This window comes from Peromyscus maniculatus, chromosome 1, assembly GCF_049852395.1.
Source record: "Peromyscus maniculatus bairdii isolate BWxNUB_F1_BW_parent chromosome 1, HU_Pman_BW_mat_3.1, whole genome shotgun sequence".
Classification (NCBI taxonomy): domain Eukaryota; kingdom Metazoa; phylum Chordata; class Mammalia; order Rodentia; family Cricetidae; genus Peromyscus; species Peromyscus maniculatus.
This window is the reverse complement of record NC_134852.1, coordinates 141,491,103-141,514,528: the sequence shown is the minus strand read 5'-3', so window position 1 is coordinate 141,514,528 and position 23,426 is coordinate 141,491,103. Positions and strand designations below refer to the sequence as shown.

Here is a 23,426-nt window from a genome sequence, read left to right as displayed (position 1 = left end):
GATTTTTTTTTGTAAAAGGAGATAAAAGCAAGTGGTATGGAGATGCAGTTACATCATTTCAGATATGATGAACAAGAGGTGGGCATGGCAGCACACTCCTGGAATTCCAGAACTCTGGAACTAGAGATAAGAGGATCAGAAGTTCAAGGATGGACCTCAAATTAAATATATATATATATATATGATGTACATGTTTTTCTTGTTTTGTGAAGTCTTGGCAAACTAATGGCCCCTTACCCTTGCTAATATTAAAGTCTTACTAGTCTTGGGCCAAAGAGGAGTTTTCTCAAAGTGTGGGGCAGGCTATCCTCACATATCATCTGCCAAAGCACAGGTCCCTGAACCATTCTGGGTCTCCAAGTCAGACTCTCTTGAGGGAAGGACATAAATCCCAAGATTCGCACTCAGACACTCTATTTAATTCTGATACACACTGAAATTCCAGACAGGCAACGTAAATGAAGACTGTGAATGTATTACCACATGAGCCTTGATGCTCCAGCTGACAAAGCTTCTGTTGTCTTTTTTTTTTTTTTAGGAGAAGTGGTTTGAGACAGGTTTTCTCTGTGTAGTTTTGGAGCCAGTCCTGAAACTCACGTTGTAGACCAGGCTGGACTCAAACTCACAAAGATCCGCCTGGCTATGCCTCTGTTTTCATTACATGTCCAGATGGGACACAGATTGTTCAACTCAGACTAGTATCATTCATATCCATTCAATGAGGCGTGGTTATTACAACATGTGGGACACTATAAAATGATACAAGGCCATCTTTTCAAAGTACTTACCAGGTGTGGGAGAGCTTGTTTGAGAAGCTGTAAAGGAATAAAAGCAAATTCAGACTGTGTGTTTCACCCACAGGAATCCTGGAAAACCCCTCCTGGGAAGCAATAACCCTGACTCTTATGCATTGATCAACCAGGAACACTGAGGTCAAGTTCACCAACCCCTGAACAGAAAGAGTCTTCACTCTTCTATGTGGGCTTCCCCTAAGCCAAAAGTCTAGCATTGAAGTTCCATTTTGATTGGTCAAAAGAGGAAAACAGTCTTTGTAATATCAATCAGCACTCTGTGTCCATGGCGTCCTTCACAGATTACACAGGCAGTGGATCAAAAAATGGGGGAACCCCTGCTCTGTACTAAGCATGCAGACACTTCCCCTCCTGTCCTCATCCCAGGAGCCTCTGGTCCTGCAGTGATGTACACAGCTGATATTCTATTAGGTCTATGTTTGGGGATAACTGGAAGGACACAGGAAGGCATGTGGGGGTCACACACCAGGTTATATAAAGACTTGAGGATCAGAGGGTTTGCGCATAAGCAAGGGAATTCTTAGGAAAAAACTCCTATTGAGACTGAGAGATAACTGCTCAGGAATAGTGAGGATGAGGTCAATAGTGTTCCTGGTTTAGCATATGAGTACGTGTGTGTGTGTGTGTGTTTGTGTGTGTGTGTGTGTGTATGTGTGTGTGTGTGTGTATGCATATATTATGGAAAGAGCAGGGCTGCTCAGGTCTGGCAGGAGGCATGAGATTGGGATGCTCACACTTACAGCCTATGGCCTGCTTGTTGAAATACATTTCTGCGAGCGGAGACCCTGTTAAGCTCATGAACATTTTACAAGCTGGGCAATATTTAGAGAGATGTGTTCCCTGCCCACCAGAGACTTCCAGCAGAGTTAGGCTGGAAATGTATCATCAACACTGATGAAGACATCAACAGTCACGCACAGCATACAAGTGCTAGCTGAGATATCATTATCAATATGAATGTGTTAAGAATATGAATGGCCACTGAATAACATACAGTGTACGTGTGTGCCTCTATGTCAATGTCCATTTCTGTCTATATGTGTATGTCTGGAATTGTGTGTGTCAGTGTATCTGAGTTTATGTGTGTGTCTGCTCTGTGTGAAAAATTTGTCTCTGTGTCACATCTCTTTGTGATGTGCATGTTTACTTGTGAGGAAACATATATATGCCTTGCTGTTTCCATATATATGTATGTATGTATGTTTGTGTTCCTGCAAGTATCTATCATATGGCTTTATCTCTGTCTATATCTGAGTATGCTTATGTCTGAATTGTGTGTGTGTGTGTGTGTGTGTGTGTGTGTGTGTGTGTGTGTGTGTGTGTTTCTAAGTATGTTGAGTATAAATCAGAAAGGATCTTCTAAAGGGACAATGTCCTGGTCTTTAGAAAGAGCAGTTAGAAGAGTCTAGTAGAGGACAGGACAAGAATAGACTTGATCAAGAGACCAGAGCAGCCAGAGTGAGATGAGTTGGGCTACAGGTGGCACTGTTGGAGTGTGGACTGTAGCAAGCACAGCATTGTAGAGTGGGTGACCAGCAGAAGCCTTTATGATAGGAGAATTAATGAGAGGCACTCCAGGCATGGTGACTCACACCTTACTGCTTTGCCCTCTGAACACTGGAAAAGTGTATACAGACCAGGTTACATTTCTCCAAACCAACACTGGGCTATTCCTTGTACAGCATGTGTGTGCTGACCCTGGTGCTTTAGTCTGGGCTTTGCTGCTGCTCTTCCCTGGGTTACCTGTCTCACTCTAGAGTCCCTGGAGAACTGAGAGGATTCACAGGACCCTGACTGAGAATGCCATTGCTCTGGACATTCAGCAGTCCTTACAGAGGCAGTGTGAAAAACGACAGAATGGAGTTTGGGAGCGTTAAAAGAGACCTGTGCATACTGCATTTCTGGGAGGCAGAGCTGCTAGTGTTCTCTGGGTCATACCTGAGCAGATGACTCCAGCATCCTCAGAGTGTCCACAGTTATGGGAGAGCCAGCCTCGGTGGGAGCAGCTCCACAGGTAGTACTCATGTCCAGTACAGGCCACATCATCCAGGACAATGGGCCCTGAGCCCTGTCCAAACCGGGCACTTCCAGGGGCAGACACCGCCCAGCCACAGCCCAGCTGCCTGCACACCACGTTGGCATCATTGGTGTCCCAGCTGTCGTCACACACAGTGCCCCAGGAACCCTGGTAAAGGACCTCCACACGACCCTGACACCTGTCTCCTCCATTCACCAGCCTCACAGCCAAAGGAGACTCTGTTCCTGGAAAGACATGGTGGATTCTCCTTTGTTGTTCCCGTAGGGATGATGGAGCTGGTGTGATCACGGGCAGCTCTTTCATGGGGTTTAATACAATATAGGATGTGAGTTCCTCCCATTGTTGCTTCTCAGGTATCCTGTCTTAGAAAGACTTCACCCTGTCACTCTGACTTCACCTCCTCATGGAATGTTCACTACTTGTGTTCTAGACATTGAAGGTGTGTCTGTCACCAGGAGGGCTCTGTGTCTGCAGTGTTGACATGGGTTGAATCTGCCCTGGATGGTGGCCAGACACCTACTCCATCTTGTATCTAAGGCCTTTGAGTGCCATGCTCTCTTCTGGATGACAACATCCACTGCAGAACGTGGACTGTTTCAAGGAGAGAGAGCAAGCAGAGCCCTCCTACTCCTAACACACAGACTGCACACGGGCACATCCTCCCCACCCTGACCCTCACCCACCAGCAATAAAGTCAATGAACAGGAGATTGCTCTATGACAGACCAAAAAGATAGAATGATGAGCTTCCTGGCAGAGGAGAAAAAAATGCATGGGTCCCGGACAAAGGCTCTCACCAGCTGCTTACCCAGACAAGGTGGAGAGTGTATATCAGAACTGCCTTTCAGGCCCACTAGAAAGGTATTAAGCATGGGTAGAAGCTATTGTTCACCCACTGAGCTGGGTCACATGACTGCCTCCATGAGCTCACATTCTATGTACAATAACAGCCCACTAAAGAACCCCGGGCTTTATCACTGCTGGTCACCAAGACTGCTGATGTGAACTTATCACCAAAGTCAAGGTTTCAAGGACCCAACATGTTTAAACAAGACAAACGTTGGCTCCAGTTTTGGCCTGGACTAAGCCTCTAGCTCTCTAGACTGGGCACCTCCTTGAAGGGCCTCAGAATGGGATCGCATAATATATCATCCATCAGTCCCATTTTGCCTCAGAAACCTCTCTGGAAGCTTGTCTATTTTAGACCCCCTAACCCTAAAGTTTCTTCTAACATAACACTAATTTAGTGACCATAAGATTTTGAAAAACACCCCTATACTACATAGTCCACACACAGAAATGGGCAGTCACAGGGATCCCAGTGAAGGAAAGCCCCCAAGAACAGGAGGTAAATCCACCTTCTCTAAGATTTCACAACACATATCCACCACCTCATCCCATTAACTCACTCAAGAAAAGTCACCACCATGAATGACACTGGCATTACAACCTACAGAGAGAGAGATTTAAACAGCTTTTGTTACCTATTGGTGAATAAGGCTCTGGGGTGGTGTAAGGCTCTTGAGTGGTTGGCTCTGCATGTCCATACATAGATGAGAGAGAGAGAGATGGAAAATATTAAGTTAAGTCTCCATTGAGAAAAACCAAGACATGAAAGTACAGTGAAATCTGCTGACAGCACATGATTCGGGGTCTGTACTGGACAAGGCTATGTGATTTTAGATGCATAAGAAATCTATGTAGTCTTGAGTTCTCCCATTATCAAAGGCTATTTGTGTAGAGAATGTTATTAACCTACAGACCCTAATTCTTCATTTGACCTGTGCTGGGCTCTAGGAAATCAATACAAAAATGTTTCTCATACTTACACAACTAATTAATTGTTCTTATCTAATTGCATTGGCTGATATGCCCAATATAATATTCAAGCAGAAGGCTGGAATGCCTGTTTGCCTGTTTTTGTATGTGAATATTTTTAAATTCAATATCCCTGAAATACACTAGGCTAGACTGAAATTCATAAGCGTCCTAACTCGGCTCCTGAGTGCTAGAAGTGTGTGTGTGTGTGTGTGTGTGTGTGTGTGTGTGTGTGTGTGTGTGTGTGTGTATGTGCATGTGTGTGTGTGTATGTGCATGTGTGTGTGTGTATGTGTGTGTGTGTAGCAATACCTAGCTCACCCTTTTTTCTTTAATGGATTTGTTTCGAATATACCCCTTTTAAGTAAGACATGAGCTTCAAACATAAATGTGCAAATTGTTTAAATGGGCCCTGTCTCTTGCTCAGGTCACCTTTAAATGGTGACATGGTCCTGCAACTTAGGGTGGACATACTGAAGATCAACCCACAGCTGCCGAACTCCCAGCTTCATTCTGAGTAACCTTCATAATTTCTCCGCTACAGAGGAAGTTGATAAAAGCTAATGTGGTGGAGATGAAGTTACATCATTTCAGATATGGTAAACAAGAGCTGGGCATGGCAGCACACTCCTGGAATCCCAGAACTCTGGAACTACAGGTAAGAGGATCAGGAGTTCAAGGGTAGCCTTGCCTACTCAGCAAGTCTGTGTAGACCAGCCTGATCTGCCGGGGCCTCAAAAATAAATAAATAAATAAGTACATATTGTTCTGCTTTCTGAAGTCTTAACAAACTATTGGCCCTATATCCTTTTAATACTAAAGTTTTAGTAGTCTTGGACCACAGAGGTGTTTTCTCAATGTCTGGAGGGGACAGGTTGTCCTCACATATCATCTGGAGAAGCACAGGTCCCTGAGCAACTCTGGGTCTCCAAGTCACAATCTCTTGTGGGAAGGATGTGAATCCCAAGACCCACGCTCAGATATTTTATTTGATTCTGAGACACACTGAAATTCGAGGCAGAGGCAACATCAATGAAGACCGTGATTGTATTACCACATGAGCCTTGATGCGCTAGCTGACAGAAGCTTCGGTTGTCATTTTTTTTTTTTTTTTTTTTTTAGGGATAGTGGTTTGAGACAGGGTTTCTCTGTGTAGCTTTGGAGCCTGTCACGAAACTCACGTTGTAGACCAGGCTGGCCTCGAACTCACAGAGATCCGCCTGGCTCTGCCTTCTGAGTGGTGGGATTAAAGGCATGGGCCACCACCACCCGGCTCAGCTTCTGTTGTCATTGAATGTCCAGACTGGACCCAGATTTTTCAATGCAGCCTAGTGTCATTCATATCCATTTAGTGAGGCAGTGGTTATTACGACATGGGGGACACTATATACTGATACAAGTCCATCTTTTCAAAGTACTTACCAGGTGTGTAATATCTTGCTTCAGAAGCTGTAAAGGAATAAAAGCAAATTCAGACTGTGTGTTTCACCCACAGGAATCCTGGAAAACCCCTCCTGGGAAGCAATAGCCCTGACTCTTATGCATTGATCAACCAGGAACACTGAGGTCAAGTTCACCAACCCCTGAACAGAGAGAGTCTTCACTCTGCTATGTAGGCTTCCCCTAAGCCAAAAGTCTAGCATTGAGCTTCCATTTTGATTGGTCAAAAGAGCAGACCAGTCTTTGTAATATCAATCAGCACTCTGTGTCCATGGCGTCCTTCACAGATTACACAGGTGGTGGATCAAAAAATGGGGGAACCCCTGCTCTGTGCTAAGCCTGCAGACACATCACCCCCTATCCTCATCTCAGGAGCACTGTGGTCCTGCAGTGACGTACACAGCTGAGATATTCTATTCACTCTATGTCTGGGGATAACTGGAAGGACAAAGGAGGGATGTATAGGTCATACACTAGGTTATATAAAGACTTGAGGAGCAGAGGGTTTGCGTATAAGCAAGGGAGTTCTTAGAAAATACCTCCAATGGAGGCTGAGAGATAACTCTCAGGAATGGTGAGGATGAGGTCAATAGTGTTCCTGGTTTAGCATGTGTTTACATATGTGTGTATGTATGCATATATTATGGAAAAAGCAGGGCTGTTTAGGTCTGGCAGGAGGCATGAGGTTGGGCTGCTCACACTTACAGCCTATGTCCTGCTTGTTGCAATACATTCTTGTGAGCCAGGCACCCTGTTAGACTCTTGGTACATGTACCAAGCTGGGCACTAAGTGAGAAAGGTGTGTTCCCTCATCTCCAGAGACTTTCAACATAGTTAGGCCTCTGACGATATCAACAGATAGTCTTGTACAGGGACAAGTGCTTTTTGAAATGTGCTTGAAGAACATGAATGGCCACTGAATGACATACAGAGTGTGTGTGTGTGTGTGTGTGTGTGTGTGTGTGTGTGTGTGTGTGTTTCTAATTATGCTGAGTATAAGGAAGGATCTTCTAAAGGGACAATGTCCTGGTCTTTAGAAAGAGCAGGTAGAAGAGTCTAGTAAAGGACAGGACAAGAATAGACTGGATCAAGAGACCAGAGCAGCCAGAGTGAGCTGAGTGTGGCTACAGGAGGCGATGTTGGAGTGTGGACTGTAGCATGCACAGCTTTGTAGAGTGGGTGACCTGCAGAAGCCTTTTTGATAGGAGAATTAATGAAACCAGGAGGCATGCTGGACACAGTGGCTCACAGCTGCAATCCCAGTACTTGTGGGGCTGAGGCTGGAGAATTACTCCTTGAAGGCCAGCAGCCATTATTATAGAGATAGACATGTCTCCGTGAGATAAGCAATGTAGAAAACAGCAAACAACATGGAGGAACTGAAATACATGGAGATGTCAGCAATCAGGGGCAGAGACACAAAGACATAGAAGACAGCGTGGCACTGTGAGGAGACAACCTGAAGGCTCAGATTCAGTACCAGGGTGGATCCTCAGGCCCTCCATGTTCAGCAGCATTCAACAGTGGGGTTCTATAATGGCCAGTGGTATGTTCCTACAGCCATGATGAAACCGAAAAGGGATAGCTGTGACATCTCGGGGCCCATTTTGTCAGACTCAGAGCAGCCTCCCTAGTCCCAGACCATTCGCAGCGCCTGGAAGCCCTGGTTCCGATTTCCCCTGCCTTTCCAAGGAGTAGGACATAGCCTCAGTTACACCGTGGAACAGCGAGGTACAAACAAGGAAAGTGCCTGGAATGTGTCCCTAAGCTGCTCCCTCATTCTGTAAACCACTGGCTGTGAAGAAATGGGAACAAAAGAAGTGACACTAAAAAGGTGTTTGTTCGATTGTGGTTTTGTTTTTTAGTTAATTTTAGATTGAAAAGAACACAGCAAAAATCCCACAGAGTCACCACAGGCCACTTCCTGTCTCCCTCTGCCTAACGATAGCACCCTGCATCTCCCCATGCATTTGTCACAACTGACACCCTAATGCAGTGCCCGCCTTGTGACTCCTGGCTGGCCTTTGGATTATTCCCAAGTCTCCTCTTCTGGGAGATATTCCACAATCCATACTACCCTAAGGAAGTCACGTTAACACACAACGCTAGGGAACTGCCTAGAATAGGACACCGACCATCCTGAGGCTTATTCTACGTGATAGCCTTACCTGGGTGACCTCATTCCTTGACACCCCTTTGTAGAACAGAGAACCTCACCCCATTTGCGAATGAGCAAAGTGAGGTCTATGGCAGGAGTTGGGCTGTGGCACCACTGCTGGCCCAACAGTGTTCTTGGCTTGGCCACTGAGCAGCAGAGGTACCACAGGCTCCGCTGCCCAGCATGAGCCGTGCATCTGACTTTGTAGAAAGACAGCACTGAGAGCATCCATGCAGCAGATGCGCGCCCTTCTGCTCCCTGCATGGGGAAGCCATGGCTCAACCCGCCATAGCTGCTACTGCAGTGCCAACAGACCCTACCCCGGGTTCAAATTCTGGACCAGCTGCCAGATAGCCGATCTCCTGGGCCTTAGAGTCCCCCAGCTGAACTAGGGTGGTGATGAAGCCTAACTTTGGGGTGTCTGTCACCAGGCTTGAATTGGAGAAACTCATGTGGAAGAGGGTCAGCTCCCCTCTGTGTGCTGAAGCCACGAGCTTGCATGAACATGCAGGCAGGTGTGCATGCATGCACACGTGCATGGCTGTACAGAAGCATCTATGTAGCATTATGTTAAAATGGCAGCTCCCTCAGCCCTATAGTGCTACCACCGCCTGTGTTTCTTTGTAGACAGGACAAGGCAATTGATTATCTGCCCTCCAGGACTGTGGTGATTCCAGGTCACTGGGCAGGGACAGAGCAAGTCTGTCACCCTGAAAGCTGCCCCTGCCTCCCATTTCACACACTCCAAGAAGACAGCCTGTCTAATCCTAGGCTGCCTCAGTCTAGATCGCCTTGGTCAGCGATGCAAGCCTGAGGATTTGGTCTTGGGATGATGTTCTCATGAAAGCCATGCCCCACACGAGTCTTCGTCTTCAGCAGGCTCTCACCCAGCCTGGAGAGAGTGATTGTTATGTAATTCATCTGGATAGTAAGCAAAAATATAAAATGTGACACCAAAGAAGGAAAAAAAGACAGGGTATGTGAAGAAGAAATGAAGGAAGGAAGGGAAAGGGGGATGGAAGACAGAAGAGGGAAGAACTGTGAGGAGATGAAGAGATAAGATATCCAGGAATGGGAATATCCAGGTAGGGGAGGAGAGAGAGAGACAGAAACGGAGAGAAGAAAAGAGAGATGAGCAGAGACAGATCGATAGACAAACAAAGACATAGAGACAGAGAAAAGAAAAGAGAGATGAGCAGAAACAGATAGATAGACAGAGACAAAGACAGAGAGAGACAGAGAGAAGAAAAGAGAGATGGGAAGAGACAGACAGATAGACAAAGACAGAGAGAGAGACAGAGAGAAAAAAAGAGAGATGGGCAGAGACAAACAGAGACAGAGAGAGAGAGACAGAGATGGAGAGAAGAAAAAAGAGATGAGAAGAGACAGACAGAGAGAGAGAGAAAGAGAGACAGATGGAGAGAAGAAAAGAGAAATGGGGAGAGAGAGGGAGAGAGAGAGAGAGAGAGAGAGAGAGAGAGAGAGAGAGAGAGAGCAGGTAGACAGGCTTATCTTCTGTGAGATGGCACAGATTCAACCATGCCAAGGACTGGCCAGGTAAGTCTTTCTTGCTCATAACTTGACACTCTGCGAACGTGAAACCATGTTGGAGTGACTGAGCTGCACTTAAGTGACGGGCACAGTGACACCATCCTGTCTGTCAGTCACTTGACCCAGGTTTGCTCAGCAAACATTGGTCACAGAGCCAGACATGCAAGGCACACGCAGAACACTGATAGAGGAGCGTCGCTGTCCGTTTTCACAGCACACACCTGTGTGGTCAGCGAGGTCTAAGGCCTCTTTCTAATGCCCATAAGCCTTTCCTACCCTGGAGAGTTCTCAGCACAGTCAATCATTCCCTTCCTTGAACAACTCCCTGAAAACATCAACAGAATGGCTGCTTGTTCTCACTGCCACCGTGTGTACCTCCCGGGCAGAAGCAGAGCATTCCTTCTACACACTTGCAAGTATTTACAATTATAGCAAATAATTTCCTCGAGAAGGACAGTCACAGGTCCATGAACAAATTCATCTAGCCCAGCAGGACCTATGTCAGTGACTCAGAGAAGCCTCCCCAATTCCAGCGCTACTTGTAGTACCTGGAAGAGCACAATTCATGAGCATAAAAAATGAGATAAAAATACCTGTAGAAAGAAATTGACCCCATAAGAGACATATATGGATGATGACCGTGGAGATCCCCATTGTGCAGGTTCCTCTCAATTTGAGTAGAAATTCCTTGACATTTATAAGTTCCTGGGTGGAAGGAGGTGTGCCCTCCTGGGTGGTATATTTCTATTGCTGCTATAAATCGATATGAAGGAAGTGAGGAACTTTGTTAACTGCCTGACTAATCCGTGGGAACAAGGTTAGGTGTGTTTGATTGATTGTGGTATGAACGATCTGGCTATTGCCCAATGCAGAGGGCCTGACTTCAGTGATAAAACTTCCTTCTAGGTGAGCATTGAAGACTCCCAATGGCTCCTTGAAAATGGCCTTGATTTTCATCTTGGAGAGTCTTAAGGAAATTATGGGAAACAGGATGTGGGCTGTTGGGTAAATAAGAAACATGGTGCCAAGGGGAAGGCATGTGTTTGGGATGGTTTATACTGGCAGGTGTCCTCCTAGTTGGCTCTTGTGGGCATCACCAAGGCTCAGAGGACTGAGAATGCCCTCGCTTACCAACTAAAGAGTGGAAGGCATGAGGGGGTGCCCCACCCAGACCACGCACCCATACTAGCTTCCACCAGATGGGCCACCAACATCTGAGTCTCACCAACGCCAGAGCCCAAGAGCTGGGAAATGCAGGGCCTCAAACTTAACCACTCCCAACCATCTCGCCAGCCTTGACAACCATCTTGTCCTCAGCAATCACACTGTGTGATGCTCGGGACTTGGCAAAGGTACACTACTTGCCCCTTGTTTCTGTCTGTCTTATACTCAATCCCCTTCTTTGGGTTTGTTACGTAAATGCCCCCATGCTCTTTAGGACACCCCACTCTGCATCCCAGGATTCTGATAGACCCTCACACTCTGAGAAGGTTGCTCGATATTTGTAAGATACTCTCTGTGGTGGAAAGTGCTGGTGAGAAGCAGCCGGCTCAGCAGAATTGCCTGTGTTTCCAGCCTGGTGAGGAGGGCCTTGCCTCATAAGACCCCAGGGCACTTGGCTCCTTCATCTTGCACTGCTAACCCGTGGTCTCTGCACTTGACTCTAGTGGGATGCTGTGAAGTCACCTTTAAGGGATGAGAGTATGCCTCTAATTTCATCCAAAGGCAAGCCACATTCCAGGCTTGACTTCTGTGTTCATCAGGGTCTTCAGACCGTGGGGACAGCTGTTTTAGGGAGGTCCTCAGAAGGACAGCACCATCACCCATGATAGACTTTGAAATCAAACTCACCACAGGACAATCAGATTGTTGGAAGCCCAACTACACTAATATAATACACTGCTTAGGTACTCTTGGCACACCAGGAAATTTTAGTCATTGACAATGGAAGTGTATTTTGGCTTTAGAATGAGTCTGTGTGAGAGGCTAAATTATATCCCAATAGTTTGTTTGGGAGAAAAGAATAAGAACAAGGAAACTGAATGGCATCCAAGGGCAACTCTTACCCAGATAAAGGAGACTGTCATGGACCTCTTCAGGCAGTTTCTGCACAAAGAAACTGTTCTGGGCACCTCTAACTGCTTGGTGTCATAACTGCCCCTCTGAATCATGGACATAAGGCTCCAGGTAAGTTGGAGACATAGGAGAATTTGACTAGGCCACCTCCAAGCCAGAACATGCATGAGTATGGTCACAGCCTGTTCAGCTCATCTAAGGAATCCTGTTGAATTCCAGTTGGGTCAGAGAGTGGTATTCATTGGCCCCTGGGCAGAAGTAAGAGGTAGGCCCATTTCCTCCATCCGAAGGCTTTCAGCCCCAAGTGGTTGACGTTGGGGGAGTGCCATGCAGAAGGGATGACCAGCTGGAGGGTCTCCTCTTCCCTTCAGTCTTCACCTGGATCTGTGAGGGAGAGATGAACAGGAAACAAAGGTATCACCAATAACCACAAGAGTCTAAAAGGACAAAAGCCTCTGAGAGGGCAGAATGTGGTCAAATGAACTCCCAAGTCAGAGCTGCCCTAGAGTCTAAAACTTGGCTGTACAATTCTTGGAGGGTGGGGATGGTATGCATCTGGAGGCAAATGACAAGGCAATGCTGGGGTGAAATTGATCAAGACTGACTGCAAATCCAGTGGACTAGGCTACCTCCAAAAGTAGATTGGTCTTAGGCCCTAAAAGAAGGAGGACCATTTCCCTGTGACTGAACCACCCTACCCTGACCATTTCTTCACTGAAGCCCTGGCTCTCAAAGAGTGAGCTCTGGACTATGTATGTCTGGTTAGAGCTTGTAGAACAAAACCCAAGGCTGCCACATAGGGCCCAGTGATGTGTTACAACAGGCCATACCTGGGTTCAGAACCTTGCTTAACATAGAGGATGTCTACACTGAAGAGCACACAAGGAACCTTGTCACTGGGCCAGATTTGCTTTACATCTGGGGACACAGAAGGAGAAATGGTCCTGAACTCCATGGACCAGGCAGTCAGTGACCACAGGAAACTCCATAGATGACAGTTATGTTGGGGAAATAGGCACACGAGAAACTCGGGAGCCCAGAATGGTCCCCGGCTGGACTTTGAGTAATTGACACCAAGTAAGGGTGCCACCTATATGACAGGGGACCCAGAAGGAAGGTGGGAGTCTGGAGAGCAAGTGTTCCCGGGACCATGTCCTTCCCTCAGCTCTTCCTCCTCATGACAGTCCATCTAGTCTTCAGGTTCAGCGACAGTCAATACACCACAGACCCCAATCTCTCCTCCAGCCCTGTTCTCAAGTCCTTTGCAGATCTGGCCAGAAGTGGAGGACCAGAGTCAAAGGTAGACTGGAGCCCTAACAGCCCGTGACAGCTAGGACTGGACTACGCAGAAGGGGTCCGCCCATACCTTCTCATCTGTGACGACTTCAAGGAGAGTGGAGAAACGAATACCTGCTGATTTGTCTGGAAGGTGGAAACAGAATGTTTGGAAATGTAGTGGAAAATAACACAAGTGGGATTGGGAGAAGAAGGAGCTAATGAAGGGGTGGGTTCAGGGGTACAAGGGAAATAAAGTGAGGTGTGGGGGCTTCTCCAGCTACACAGTGGAGCCAAGGAAGAGAAGGCAGGGGCCTGGACCAAGATGGGCACTGGTCCTGTGGGCTACAGCCTTTGAAGTAGGCCAGGCTGGGGTGTGGCAGTCTGACTGAGAGTTAAAGTTCAAGGAAGGAGAAGTCGGGGGCACAGGAGGCCAGAGAGCTGAGGCCTTCTACCGAGCCCCATACTTCAAGGCCATGTGAACTTCCTTCTTCCAGCTGGATTCCACACACCTGCAAATCTTAAAATAAATTCCATTTCTGAGACCAACACAAGGGTGTTGATTTTTTTATTTGGTAAACAGAAAGACTTTTTTAAAGTCAGTTTTCATCTCCCCTACCCCAACATGTCACAAACCAACGGATACTTAAAAAGAGCCAAGAATAACATAAGCTCAGAGTCAAGGCCCAGCCTCATGAACAAGTACTAGGCTCTGGTTTAACTCAGCCACACAGTCATGGGTGAATGTGTCAGGGGTGAGTGACAGAGGCCATTCCAAAGGGCTATATCCTAGCCCAGAGCCAGCCTCCTTTTGATCAGCTCATTCTGGTTCTATACTTCCATGCCTGTTCCTCCAAACCTTCCTAAATCCCAAGTATCTGCGCAAAGATTGAACTCAACCTCAAGCAGAGGACACATGTCCAGTCAGTCAGGACCAGTAGGGGACCCTTCTTCTGATCCAAGGGTTGTGAATGCTGGAGCCCCTTTCCCTCACATGGGTGAAACATTGGGTTAGATGTCAGTATGTAGGCAATTCACCTAAGGTGCAGTCACACGCACCTGAGGTACACACCTAGGCCTCTTCATCGTTCTCCTGTCCTCTGGCTTCCAGTGGCCTCCTGGCCTTCCTTTCCCTGAGATCTGTTAGAATGTTCTATCCACTTATCTCTCACCTTTGCTAGGGAGTTTTATGTTTCAAGTCTGGGAAGCCACAGAGGTAGGCAGGGCAGGAAGCACTGTGACCAAGGTTAGGAGAACATTGAAGTAAGTGTTGCCGCAGCCGCTCAGAGGAAGACACGAGAGAACCCAGGCCTGAGCAGTCCTGGGCTCAAGCCCCAGCAGAGCCCTGCGGGGCTCTGGGCAGGCAGGGCCCCATTCAAGCCATGGTTTCTCTAGATGTGCAGGGCCCAGCTTCTCTAAGGACTGAGGCGATTATTCTGAGCTGCAAGCTGAGTGGGTCATGTTGACCAACCCAAAGGATCCCACCTAAAAGGAAAACCCTAAAAAAGAGGGGCCAGGGCCGGGGCTGTAGATGGTAGAGTGTTCACCTAGCATATATGAAGCCCTGGGTTCCACTCCAGAACATCATAAACCAGATGTGGCGGTGCAGGCCAGGAATCCCAGCACTTGAAGAGAGAGAGAAAGAGAGACAGAGAGAGACAGAGACAAAGAGAAGGAAGGAAAAAAAGGAAGGAAGGAAGGAAGGAAGGAAGGAAGGAAGGAAGGAAGGAAGGAAGGAAGGAAGGAAGGAAGGAAGGAAGGAAGGAAGGAAGGAAGGAAGAAGGGGCCCAGGATCTGTTGCCCACCTTGCCAAGGAGTCCACCATATTTCCAAATGAGCACCAGGTATGTTCCTGGGGACCCAGCAGCCACCACTAGGCCTCTCCACCCCAGATTACTGGTTCATGCGGAGTTTAAGGCATTGTCTCAGAACGACTGATTTGCTTAGCAACTACTACCTTGTCCCCAGTCAGCTTTTGTCAGTGGGCTTGGCAGGTGGCGTTAAGAAATACAACAAACGCTGTCACTCCAAGGAACTTGGGACAAAAGGGGAGCTTTAAACATGTATGGGGCAATGACAGGTCAGAACACTAAGCCAAAGCAAAGAAAATAAAAGTGCCATTGGTGTCAGCAAGCTAAAGGGCAGCAGGGCCATAATGGGATTCTTGTGTGTGGCCAGTGAAGGGGCAAACCGCAGTGGATGGCCTCCACTGAGCTCGCTCACACTCAGGTGAGTTCCTTGAGTGGGGCTATCACTTTGGTTTTATTTCCTTCTTCCTCATTACAGCCCCAGGCCAGAAGAGCTAGAGTGTGTGTGTGTGTGTGTGTGTGTGTGTGTGTGTGTGTGTGTGTGTGTGTGTGTGTGTATGCTTGGGGACATATAGTGTGCTTGGGTGTCACAGGTGTCTTGGAGAAGCATGTATATGCAGCTGTATGGTTGTGAATGGAAGGGACACGTGTGTGTGTGTGTGTGTGTGTGTGTGTGCGCGCTGCGTGCATGCGTGCGTGCATGTGTGTGCACGTGTATGCTTGGGGACATATAGTGTGCTTGGGTGTCACAGGTGTCTTGGAGAAGCATGTATATGCAGCTGTATGGCTGTGAATGGAAGGGACACGTGTGTGTGTGTGTGTGTGTGTGTGTGTGTGTGTGTGTGTGTGTGTGTGATGACATGTAGTAGCCCACAGCAGAAAACACTAGCCTGTCTTGGTGGGTGTAGTTAGACAAGCGCGTGTTTTCCACTGCCTTGAAGGCCACTTTGCTGGTGGCTCTGGTAGGACAGTGTCAGTCTCCAGAAGAAGCAAGCAGGGTCAGCGCAGAGTAGGAGGACGCAGTCCTTCACGGGGTGCTCTCCATTGCTTCGGAGGCGCCCCCACGTGGACAGTCTGAACGCTGCCACAGGCTCTGGTTTTAAGGATTGTTGATGCAGTTCTGTCTTGTGTCACACAGACCAGGGACCAAGGGGTCCTCCTCACCCAACCAGAAGAGATGACTAAGAGTCCTTGATTCTGATATTGGTCCCACACAGAAAGCTGACACCTCCTTCTCCAGCTCCTGCACGCAGGGCAGCCTGCCTCGCTCTCCTCACACCTCCTTCATCTCTCACACCATGCTGCTGCAGCCTGCATGCACCCATTCCAGGTCCAACTCGGGAGTTCCACCCCCAACTCCTGCACCCAACATGACCTCAAAAAGCCTCTGGGGAAGTCTTGAAAATGCCATCACCTTCCTGTACCCTGCACCTCCTGGAACAGTTCCACATATGTTGGACAGGCAAGACTCAGGATGTAACAGTATAATCATCTTAAAGATTAAAAATGAAAAAATGAGACTCCTACCCTTCCCACCACCTGCTAGAGGGACTTAGCTACTAAAGATCACTAGGACTGTGGCTGTGAGCTTCCTAGCAGTCAAAGAAAAATGGAAAGAAGATATTGGTCCAGGCTAGAGCAACAGCTCTAGAGTGTTTGCCTGGCGTGCTGAAACTCCAGCCTTTACCCTGGGGGAGGGCGTTGCATATCTACTACCCCAGCACTCAGAATTAGAGGCAGGAGGATCTGAAGCTTAAGGTCATCCTCAGCTTCATAGCAAGTTCAAGGCCAGCCTGAAACACAGGAGACCTTGTCTCAAATGCATGTATATGTGTGTATATGTGTGTGTGTGGTGTGGTTGTGCGTGCATGTGTGCATGTATGTGTATGCTGCCTGTGTGTGTGTGTGTGTGTGTGTGTGTGTGTGTGTGTGTGTCCATAAGATTTAACCCCTCTTTTGGTTCTTAGGTGCATTACTTCTCTGTTCCCAGGGCCGAAGTTTCTTCCCAGAACTTAGAGTCTACCTAATAGACATTTCTTATTTTGCAAGGAAGAAAGGGAGGCCGAAAGGTTGTGTGTCATCCCTCCCCAGCCCCCTGGTTAAAATCTGGCCGCTCCACCTGCTTCCTCTCTGCAGCTTCTGTTGTCGATTAAGCCTTACTTGATTAAGCCCTGCCAGGCAGAAGAAAGCCGGAAGGAATGAGGAGATAAGCCAGTGGCCCTCTGATTTTTCCACCCTTGCTTCCTGCAGTGACACAAGAGACCCAGCCTGCCTCCTCCTTGCCCTTCTGGAAGCTTCCTTAATTGGACAAGAGAATCTTAGAGCATAGGGCCATTTGAATTGGCTCCATTCCTCTAGGATGCTAGACATAGCAGCTGAGAGAAGAATAAAGTTGTTCAGAACTGACCAGGCCAATCTCAGAGCCACTGAGCTGCTCTGGGTGGCTATAAGACACTCCAGAGATCTGCCTGAGCTCCAAGGCTTATAGATTCTGAGTCCCTGAGCTTAATATAAGACAGACTGCCGAGAGCATGGCCTATGGGCTGTAAGGCCTTCGGCAATCAGGGTGTCCACACGAGATTTGTCTTTGGAATATGCTCAGTTTATTCACACAAACATTCCTTATAATGCTCATATAAAGGCTAAACCGACATCTCACCAAACAGGGAACAGTTGTTTGGCCAGAAATACTTCTGCAGGGTCCCACTGAGAAAATCTTCTTCTGTGAGGGCACTTCAGAAGCTCACAGACTCAACCCATCTCTGCTGTGAAGTCCTTCAGTTGTGGCAGGCTGAGAGGATGGTGCTGATGGAGACTTAAGACTCTCTGTATGGTTCTGGGCTCAGTGGCCACTGGTCTACCAGTACTGTTGCTGGGCCCACACAAGTCCACCTATCAGCACCAGCCATTGGCCTATGTACTCAAGGACCTCCTGGATCTCCATCAGTATCCACTCAGAGGCTAGAGAAACCGTGTCTAGGAAACATGGCAGTGCAATCCGAGACCATTCCCGAAGTTCCAATTTTTGTATTAGTTCTTTGGGCAGAACCTTTGTACTACCAGGCTCACAGCTTAGGGCTGGTTCACCAGCACATCAACACCACCTTGGGATGAGTTCATTAGCATGTCAAGGCCTGTCCTGGTCTGGGCTCTATATCTGAGCTGTCCAGTGGCCTGAAGAGGCTTGCTTTTGAGGCCCAGCTCTTACCAGAGCTACCTGCTGGCAAGTTCAGGCATATTATTTCAAGTCACATAGAAAGGCTTTTGAGTTACACAAAATGGTTTCGTACTTAAGTTCCTAACAAGGGCCCAAGATGTTTTTGCTTAATATTTGTTTAAAATTTCTAGATTAGTGATCTACTGAAATATATATATATATATATATAAATTCTGGAGATAAAGAATTACTAAGTTTTAAACTGCATAGGGTTCAGGAAAGTATGATGACATCCCCATACTACCCTACTTCATCCTGCCTGGGATACGAGCTATCTCACTGTCCAGCATCTCCATGCCCTGGATGGTACCCACCTATTGCCGCTTAAGAGAGTCTCAGTCATCAGGTTGACCATTGGGGCATGATAATACATGTGTTCAAGAGACCTACAGTCTCTAGCTAGTTACCATAGTAACTACCACTGCCTCAGAGTGCCTATATCATCTCCTCACTTCAGCCCACCACACTGGAATCTCACATCTTCAAGGGAGGTCATTTCGGAAGTTGTTTTTTTGTTTTGTTTTATTTTTACTATGCCAATTACATACAAAGTGAGAGTTGTCTGTCCTAGGAGGCATGGGATATGTACACTAACTCACAGAGGACAGATGTAATCCATGTACTGTTCCAGGGACCTGCAGAGTTGCCAGGAAGACCACCATTACTGTATGAAGGCATTTACAATCTAGCTGGAGGGGAGAGGATCAGAAAACAAAAACAAAACAACAACAAAACCCTCACTGGTGCACTGGAAAGTAACTCCATATTTCAAGAGCCCTGCATCAGAACTGGCACTAGAGATGCGTATTCTAGACTTCAGGGACCTCTGACATCACTCAAGTCAAAGGTCTCGTGCGCTTCGAGCTACGGAACAGACAAGTGTTTGATCAGTCATAGTCAAAGATTTATGAGATGGAAATTGGACTTGCCTACGCACTTGGATTATAAACTCTAATCTTCATCTGTAGATGTATCACTATTTTTAGAAATAGGAAGTCATTATTTTAAAATGTAATTTGCAGAGATATTTTTATTTAAAAGCTGAAAATAAAATCACAAACAAAATACAGGTTGCTCTGCCACATTTGCTGGTGGTGTGAGCCCTGCAGAAGTCAGCACTCTGGGTTTGAAGGGATGGAGTGAGTGAGGCTCACAGAGCAGTTCGGGGCCTCAATGGGGCCTCTGGATGCCCTCAAAGTGACTACTGACATTTCTGGAATATCTGTTTTTCTATCTTTTGTCGAAACACAAACCACTTTATTATTTTTTATTTTAGTTTAATTTGGTGTGTGTGTGTGTGTGTGTGTGTGTGTGTGTGTGTGTGTGTGTGTGTGTGTTGGAGAGGATTTAATCAAGAATAACATCTCTCCAGCCTTTTTTTTTTTTTAACTTTTTATTTTGAGGCAAAGACTCACTGTTATCTAGGGTGGTCTTGAACTTGTGAACATTGTGCCCCAGCCTCCAGTTTAGCTGGGACCAAAGGTCTATGCCACAAAACCTGGCTTCACAGACCATTTTATAGAACATCAATGTACTCACAGAGCAGCAGTCTGAGGAAAAGTGTGACGTGATGTGGCTAGGAGCCCTCTTTCCTGCCTGGCTTTAGAGTGACCCCGCTGCTGATGAGAGGCTCCACAGGTACATGAACGTGCTGCCAAGCCTGAAGATTCCAGAACCCACCGGGTGAAACAAGAGACTCAAGTCCCACAAGCTGTCCTCTGATCCTCCACACATGTGCACACACACACACACACACACACACACACACACACACACTAAATAATGTAAAATTCTAAGAGGAACGTGCATTTTTATGATACCATAGATATCATTATATTTATTCAATGTTTTTAAGGACAAATACAATTTTTCTGAGATTTTCATTTAGTGTGTGTGTGTGTGTGTGTGTGTGTTTGTGTGTGTGTGTGCGCGCATGCATGTACACATGTATCCATGCACAACATCACAGGCCTGACAAATACAATTTTTAAATGCAGTCACTAAACACTGTATGAGCAGATTATCATTGTACAAGTTACCCACCTCCTCTCATAGATTCTTGGGTCATGAGCCTTCCCCAGACAGGTGCTTCTTCACACAACAAAACTGCTCCTGAAGCATCATGCTTGTGTGAGGGAACTTAGGCCACTATAGAGATCCTTCTGGGCCTCCTTCATTCATTGAGAAATCTATTCCTAGTTACCCACACTTGGGAGGGTGGAAATCTTGCTTCTTAAGCATCAGCTTGCTCACAGATACGTTTCAACCATTCGTCCCATTTGGGGCTAAGCATATGGATATTAAGAAGGTGCATGGCTGGGGCTGGAGAGATGGCTCAGAGGTTAAGAGCACTGGCTGCTCTTCCAGAGGTCCTGAGTTCAATTCCCAGCAACCACATGGTGGCTCACAACCACCTGTAATGAAATCTGGTGCCCTCTTCTGGCGTGCAGGCAGAACATGTATATGTAATAAATAAATGGATCTATTTAAAAAGAGAAGAAGAAGAAGAAGAAGGCTCAGGGTTGAGCTTGAAGCCAGAAAGCAGAGGCACCCGTGAAGGGTTTTTCCCTCAACACATTCTTAAAAGTCCCTTGTCTCTCCACTTGGAAACTACCACACATGAAGCTAGAGGGTTCCTTGAATCGTAGGACCCTCGAAGCAGCAAGGACCTCGGAGGACAGCCTGGTCCTTCTCCATTCTACAGAAGAGAGGGTGGTGCTGGAGAGCATGTACACATTCAAATGGATGCATCCAGCCCTGCCCCACTTCCTGCTCCATCTCTTTGTTTCTGAACCATGCCAGGGGCTGATGGTCACTCCAAGAAGGAAGCCCACTGTGGGCCCCAGTTTCTTCTTTGAGCCAGGCTCATGGGAAGCACTGTGACAGGAAGACAGGGTGAAGTGAGGTGAGGCCACCTTGGAGAAGGGCGTCTCACTCAGCCTCCGAGTGGTACGAGAGTCTTCCACAGGTCCCTGTGTTCCAGAAGGATAACTGAGCAAACTATCTGCTGCTCCGCCACTCCCTAGAAACCCTGGCATGGGCAATAGGTTATCTTATTTCTCTTTGTGTGGCAGCGACCACAGCTGAGGCTGCAGAAGACTGGAGACAGCTTCCTCTTCCTGCTGCCAACGCTGATTGCACAAACTCTCCCCTTCATCCTTAGCCCCAGCTTGTTATTTCAGGGGGTAAGGTCTTCACTGTGTCCACCCCTATAAAGTCCATCTCCCCTCTTCGTTTTGGGCATGCTCCTCTGAAGCTGGGGAAACAGGCTTCCCCATCTTCCTTTCACCTGGCTTTCTTCCAGAACCTTCTTCATCACCCCCTCTCCTGACTAATCCATGTTTGGCTGTATGCTCTCAAAAGGCTGCTTGGTGTTACAGAGGAGCCTGGGGCATCTTGGCCCAAGGCCTGCCTGTGCCTGGCACCTACCTGCCTGTCTCTACCATAATGACTTTCCTCTTGGCATCTGGCACAGCTCTCTTCTGTGATGCCCGGGCCGTTCCCGCTCAGCTTTTCCTTCCCTCTAGGATATCCAGAACACTGCAGCTGCCCATCATCACACAGAGCTTTGTTCAGGGGAGTGCCGTGAGATGCTCCGTTAGGGCACTCTGCCAGGCTCACACCACAGCTGTCCTCATCGCAGAATGTGCATCTCTGGGCAAGAAGGGACTCATTAAGAAGCCAGTTCATCCACCCCTCAGTCTTCTGCTTACCTCTTTGAGCCTCTCCAGATGGTGAAACCTGTTTAAGACATTCTGGTGTATTCACTTAGCATGCTGCCCTCCAGGTCCGTCTGCTATGTGACAAATGCCAGACATCCTCTTTTTAAAAGCTGAATTATGATCCAGTACATATCTGTCTATCACATATCTATGTGTGTGTATTGTGTGTGTGTGTCCCCTATATATGCATGCGTATATATGTATGATGTGTCCACTGATGGTCAACCGAGCCTGTTTGAATAACTTGGCTATTGTGACTAATAAGCTTGCAGTGAGCACAGGAATGCAGATGTCTTTAACCAGATGTGATTTCATCTCTTTCAAGTCTAAACCGGGTGTGTGTTGCGGGGGGGGGGGGGGGTGTCTGTGTGTAAGGGGATGTGGGGTGTGATCGTTCTGTTTTAATTCCTTTATGGATCTGCACCTGTCTTCCATTATAATTGTATCAGCCTACATTCTCCAAGTGATCCAGAGTCCCTTTCTCCTGCTACCATTTCTCTCTCTCTCTCTCTCTCTCTCTCTCTCTCTCTCTCTCTCTCTCTCTCTCCCCTGCCAGATAGAGGGAAATAGCACACAATTTAACTTTTACATGTGGAACAGAAAAAGGAAGACAATCTACTGAGGTTAAAATACACTTGAGATGAGGTAGGTGCCCAGGTGAGTGGCAACATGGAAGAGGTTTGTTAGAAATTCAGAAATGACAGACACGGACAATGAACAAGTTTGGGTAGCTAACAAACAACATAAAGACAAAAGCCAGTAACGGAATTGTCAGGGGTTTTGTTTAAAAAATGTATATGACAGTAACCACTCACACACACACACACACACACACACACACACACACACACGTAACCACGTGTGATGGGTAGTTTCATCTGCTTCATCATAATAAGCATTTTATTCTCTACATGTATCCCATAATGCCATGGTGGAGGCCTCAAATATACATAATAAAAGTTATTTAACAAGAAAAAAAAGCACAACGAGTTTCCATAACCCTTACTCATCCTTTTTCATAAGAGACAAAACACAAAATGTACAAGAAGGAAGGTTGTTAAACACTGACCCAAATGTGGAAAGGAAACACCCATCTCCTTTGTCCCCATGCTGCAGGGAGGGGCGCTATGGGGCAGCATTCCTGTGTGCCTGGGAGACCTACAGAAAGGACCTGATACCACCTCCTCCCGGCTGGTACCCTCCCCCAGCAGAACACATGTGTGCGAACAGGCAGAGAGACAGAGGAGATTCAGGTGGAAAGCCTGTGCTGAAGCCAGCCAGTCAGCCAGGGTGCTGAAGCCAGCCAGTCAGCCAGGGTGCTGAAGCCCCCCAGTCAGCCAGGGTGCTGAAGCCCCCAAGTCAGCCAGGGTGCTGAAGCCCCCCAGTCAGCCAGGGTGCTGAAGCCCCCCAGTCAGCCAGGGTGCTGAAGCCCCCCAGTCAGCCAGGGTGCTGAAGCCAGCCAGTCAGCCAGGGTGCTGAAGCCCCCCAGTCAGCCAGGGTGCTGAAGCTCCC

At 47.4% G+C, this 23,426-nt stretch overlaps 1 protein-coding gene across 4 annotated transcripts in view; it reads right to left on the bottom strand.

The window, feature by feature from the left end:
- Dmbt1 (deleted in malignant brain tumors 1) overlaps window positions 1–10,573 on the bottom strand; it is a 53,647-nt gene extending 43,074 nt beyond the window's left edge. For 2 of the 4 annotated variants that reach the window (XM_076553820.1, XM_076553819.1), the window contains exons 1-5: window positions 10,410–10,501; window positions 6,090–6,116; window positions 4,334–4,384; window positions 2,751–3,074; window positions 789–815 (exon numbers count right to left, since the gene is read on the bottom strand). In XM_076553820.1, the coding sequence (XP_076409935.1) occupies window positions 789–815; window positions 2,751–3,074; window positions 4,334–4,384; window positions 6,090–6,116; window positions 10,410–10,470 (490 nt within the window). In that variant the 5' untranslated portion in view covers window positions 10,471–10,501. Of the gene's footprint in view, window positions 1–788; window positions 816–2,750; window positions 3,075–4,333; window positions 4,385–6,089; window positions 6,117–10,409 lie in introns of all 4 variants that reach the window. The other 2 variants (XM_076553817.1, XM_076553818.1) reach the window with 2 other exon arrangements.
- Between the last annotated feature and the right edge of the window lie 12,853 nt (window positions 10,574–23,426).